The sequence below is a fragment of the Antrostomus carolinensis genome, unplaced genomic scaffold, assembly GCF_000700745.2.
Source record: "Antrostomus carolinensis isolate BGI_N321 unplaced genomic scaffold, ASM70074v2 scaffold4595, whole genome shotgun sequence".
NCBI classification, from domain to species: Eukaryota; Metazoa; Chordata; class Aves; order Caprimulgiformes; family Caprimulgidae; genus Antrostomus; species Antrostomus carolinensis.
This window is the reverse complement of record NW_010316959.1, coordinates 6871-12136: the sequence shown is the minus strand read 5'-3', so window position 1 is coordinate 12136 and position 5266 is coordinate 6871. Positions and strand designations below refer to the sequence as shown.

Here is a 5266-nt window from a genome sequence, read left to right as displayed (position 1 = left end):
TTTCCCTACTGCACCACCATGAGAGCAGGGTTGGATTTTCAGCAGCATGAGCTGGATCCTAAAAATTTTTAATAAGGAAAGCTGCTCTCTTTCCCCTTGCTCATGGCAGTTGGTGGGCAAAGAAAGGAAAGTGTTCCTCAGTGCTTACAGACACTAGCATGTTAATAAAAACTTCCACAATTACAGCTGGCCTTTCCACACTTATTGCTCTCAATGGTATCTTCACACTGATTATTTCAACAGTGTTCTGAATAGAGAGACAAGAGCCAAGCACTAAACATCAGTTTACAGCTGACAGCTCCAAATCCAGTGAGAAGCAGAAAGATTCATCATGAAATGCCTGATTTGCAAAGCTTAAGTTGTGAATGCCTATAATTACAGACTACAATGCTTGAGACTTACACTACCAGTAACACAGAACACAGCACAAGTGAAGCGACCTCGCTTCTCTGCACTGCGACTGACCTGCACTGCTGTGAGTCAAACACTAAGTGTGAGGTCTACACTACTCTGCTTCCTGCTGCACAGACACTTCCTGAGAGTTTACTCCCACAGTCTGTTACCTTGGCTGTGTTTGGGAGGGAAACAGGGTTTTCTAAAGCTGTGATGACTTTGGGAGGGGAATAACTTAAGGTTTTCTAATACCGTAATCATTTTCAGTTTCACCAGCAACAACCTGAATGCTTTGGTCTGAGGGATCAGCTACACTACTGAAAGCAATACTGTTGCATATTTTTGTCCATCACTGACTCCGTATCTTTTTACCTGGTTCAATGGTTATCACCATGCCTGGCTGGAGCGGGAGCGATCGGGATATATCTGGGGTATCATGAACATCCATGCCCAAGTAATGGCCCACATGATGTGGGCAGTACTTTCGAACAGCCTAGCAGAAGACAAAACAAGCATAACTGAAGCAGTTAAACACAGCCCATCCTCTTGTTCCAATACAAAACATGGAGAGAAAAGACAGAATAGCTATGTGCTTAATTAGCAATCTTACTGCCATGACTACATCACCAGGAGCTGTCTTCCATTTACCAAAACTGAATGGCCCTCAAAACTCACCAGTATCAGGTGCCTATTATGAGCATACTGCAGACTGCCTTTACCCCTCACTGAAAAGAACAACCCAAGCCCATCACCACCTCAAGATGTCAGGCAAGACTTCAGTTTTTGGTTCACTGAGCGTTGCTGCCCCAAACCTTTCCATCCCTTGAACATCCAAGCCCCGTGTTGCTCCCATTAGCAGACCCTGACAACTGGCAGCAGCTAATAGAGCTGCTACGTGATGTGGCAAAGAAGCCTCCTATGCACGACAGAGCGAAGGCTGTGCCGACTTCACTCAGTAGCTACAGCCGGATTTTAATCCACCCCTACAGGGCACAGACACCGCCTCCCCCTGCACCATCCTAATCCCCTCCCTCCAGAGAGGAGCTCCTTTTTTTTAGGAATCAAAGAGCTAATTCCTCCTCTGCCCCATGTTCCTCACATTCCCTGGGGACTGAGCTGCAGATGCACGTCTCCTCTGGCTGTGCTGCCGCCTGCCGAGAAAAAACAGCATGATAGCCTCCATTCACAGGCGAGAACTTGGGCTGTTATTGCACTGACACTGCAGGACAATTGAATCTGACAGATATCTGACCTGCTGCCAAAGGGGTAGTTCTGTCACCTGTTTCTGCCATCTTTCTTGCATTGGCATCAGCAATCACACAGGTTTGCAGTGAGCAGGACCGGATGAACTCCTCTAACTGCAAACCCATCCTATTTCATCTGCAGGTTCAGCTCTAAGGCAGACCAGCTTCCCACTCTTGTCCAGCAGGTAGCTCTGTGAACTTCAATACTGACACAAAATTGTGCAGGAGAGGCAGCAGGTGGAATGACTGAGAAGAACGGGCTGCACCTTTTGGTGGTCCTGCAGATTTATGCTATGTTAAACAGGTCACAAAACTAGGACTAACTGCCTGCAGCCAGCCCTGGACCCAGAATTTTGTGTTAGTGCCAATGTCTCTATAGGTCCCTTCTGACTCCAGTCTAAAGCTGCATCTACACTAACGGGTACTGCAGACCAATGGGAATGGGTGTGCAGAGTGAAACAGCAAGTGCCAAGGAACAAATATTCACACTATGTGCATATAAGACTGTGGGGTTACTTGAGACCAACTTATGCGCTGAATGGTTAAAACACATCTTCAAGCCCAGCCTTGTCTGAGAGAAACCCAGTCCTGTGCTGAAACCAGCCCAAAACATGAATTAAGGCACAGTGCGTGGCGACAATTAGAAGATACATCTCAAAAACACATTTCTGAGCTAAACCAAAGCCACTGACATAACCCAAGGAGAAAACGGTCAGGCCTAGTAGGGGGAAGCTGGAGTAAAATAACTTCAGGTACCTTGAAGAAGTTGCTCTCGGTGATGCTGCTCTTTAGGACCCCCAAGTCCTTAAGTTTCTGTCCAATAAGGCTCAGCATGAGGCTGTAGATATTTTCTAGACTTACGCCTGGAGAGCAGAGGCTCAGGCAGGACTTCTGGATATCCAGTACAGCCTGGTATAGTTCTGCTTGGGATTTGGTGAACCTGAAAACCAGTAAGAAAAGGAACAAAGGATATTTCTCACAATCAAACTTCTACCTAGAACCTATCTCGGGCATAGACACAGTTCAATGGTGGAGCAGGGAAAGTCAGAAAGGAAAGCAAATGGTTCCTTATATGAAATGCCAGACAAGGCATCACTGCAACATGCCCTTCAACACACTGGGTAGAAGCAGAGTTTTGCAGCTGACAACCTAACCTCAAGGCAAAGCTACGGTAGGAAAAAGAATGCACTCGAGCCAAAACATACAGGAATCAAACACACAACCACAGGGACATTGCATCAGCAAATTTACAACTGACAGAGCCACATACGGGTCATCTAGACTCCTGTTTTCTTACACACAACCAAAGTCGTCCACAGCTGAATGCACAAAAGCCCTCTCTGCACTTTAAGCATGCTGTAATAGCTGAAAATAGCAGTAATCACACATATTCATGCAGTAATTAATGAGGCAGTGGGGGATACAGCTTCTCATGCTGAAAGATTAGTTTATATAATTTGATTACGCTGAAGAACCACAGAATGGGACACATTAAAACTACTCACACAGAGATTAAACACACATACACTCAATCCATCAATTATTTAAGAGCTTCTCAAAGTTCTTCAAAAAAGGCTATCACAGCATACCTTCCATTGACAGGCCAGGTACGCGTGATGTCACTTACGTAGCAGGAAGACTCACATCCACCATCTAGCAAGACCAGCTCACCATCCTGGAGAATAACAGGAAAAAATGCCCTGTGGGTCAGTCGAGCTATTAACTGAATTGATTTTTCTGTCTGAGAGCAGGAAAGGAGATTACATATTTATTTTTGCAAAGCAGCTGCAGAGATGTTAATTCCTTTAACAGCAGAACAACACCCCAGGTGCTACTGTTTATACATAGGCTATTCCAGTTGGATTGTTTCTCTGAAAGGTAGTCTCTGACTGTTATGCTTATCTACAGCCTGAACTCTTAACACGCTGATTTTCAAACACTTTGGAGTAAAAAAATACATTTTCCTTGAACTGTTCTGTGCTCTGAAACATCAGTCCCATTCACACCTGGATTGCTTACCCCAGTAAATAACACCAGTGACTCCTTTCACTGGAAGTTCTCTGCTAGTGTCTGAGACAGAAGGGTTTTGCAATAAAAAAATAGATTTCCGAGCTACCCACAAGCTCACTAACAGCTAAAGATTTAGCCTTGTCACAAGGTGGGAGGATCCAGCAAAATCACTTCTCTGACAGTGTATCACTATTGTAAATGCACTATTGAATAGCTTGTACCATCTTCCCTGTTCTCTTCTGGGACTTTCTTGACTGCTCTAAGATACACTTCTAAATCTATCGGGTGATGAAAAAAAAACACTTTTGGAGATGTGAACCTTCAATTCACTTCAGCAAAACTGTTCCAAGTCAATTAAACAACTGACTGCACATCTTCCAAAAAGCCATGCAAAAAAGACACAGGGTCAGGAACAAAAACCATTGTCTTGCTTTCCCTCCTTAAAGGGGCTAACAACAAATAGAGCAGTGAGATCTGTTAGAAGCTTGGATTAAACTCTCTATGGATTTATACTACATGTAATCCAAGACCTTTTATAGAGCTTCACTCCACAAACCCATGACTGTGCCAGCAGCCATGATGTGGAATGACAATAATTCTATCACATTAAGGGAAAAAAGAAGAAGCAGAATTCCACTGCTAGCACTACTTCCAGTGTCAGCTACTATCACTGTGTACAGTTAAGTGCCACAAACACTTACACAGGAGATAAAATGGCAGTAAGCAGATCTCACTATCCCACTGAACTATCCATTTAAATTGTATTTTTATTTTTTTTCAGAATAGCTGGCTCAATTCTTTTAAGTAAAATATGAAATTATAGCACCTGTCCTCTTTCAAGCAATTAAACAAGAGAATTCAGCGTGTGGTTTGATTGTCCAGTAAGTGCCTTGTGTCATGTATCTTGTCCTCTTTCTTTAAAGCTGAGTCCACTAAGTGGTGGACTGAATGAAGTTGACATGAGGCCATAAGCAGCCTTCATATATATCTTCCAAATTAAGACACTTTGTTAGTCTATTTGGCAACAAGATCTGTAGGAAGTATCACACAAAGGAAAAGAAAGAGTCAAGTTTACGGGTTTAACTTCCTACTTAACAGTTTTGAAAAAAACAAGTGACAGTCGTTTAACTGAACAACTTTAAGAGAAGCAACTGGAGTTACATGAGCACGCCTGACCTTGGATGACAGTGCAACAAAGGAGGCTTCTTTCTGCCAAAAGCAGCCTGTCCTGTCATATCTTTTGTTTGTCTGTCTCTGTAGATCATTTCAAGGTCTGCTAGCATGCCAGCTTCAAGAAAAGACAATGCTAGTGGGAAAGTTTCATCTTGCATTAAGACAGAGGAAAAATATGCTCCTCTGAAAAGTGAATCATGAGTAGAGCAGTGGGGGAATACTGCTCCTGAAAATACTTATCTGAATCTAAAGGCGTATTGTCAGGAAAGCTGGAGAGGGTTCAATACAGTAATGTCACTCTTCAAATGAAGACAAGTTAATTTACCTATAGCCATATAATCCATCTCTCAACATTTAACACTGATCCTTTCCCTCCTTGTTCTCCTTCCCTGATCTGCTGGCCTACACGGAGTCCAAAAAGCCTTTCAGATTCACCAGAGCAGGAA

General features: G+C 43.5%; 1 protein-coding gene across 1 annotated transcript in view; it reads right to left on the bottom strand.

The window, feature by feature from the left end:
• The window catches only part of XPNPEP3 (X-prolyl aminopeptidase 3), a gene marked incomplete at its 5' end in the record, with an annotated part of 9901 nt that overhangs the window by 489 nt on the left and 4146 nt on the right, over positions 1-5266 (bottom strand). Inside the window, 3 exons of the mRNA XM_010168397.2 lie at positions 766-886; positions 2394-2577; positions 3227-3312. Coding sequence (XP_010166699.2) covers positions 766-886; positions 2394-2577; positions 3227-3312 — 391 coding nt within the window. The remainder of the gene's footprint in view (positions 1-765; positions 887-2393; positions 2578-3226; positions 3313-5266) is intronic.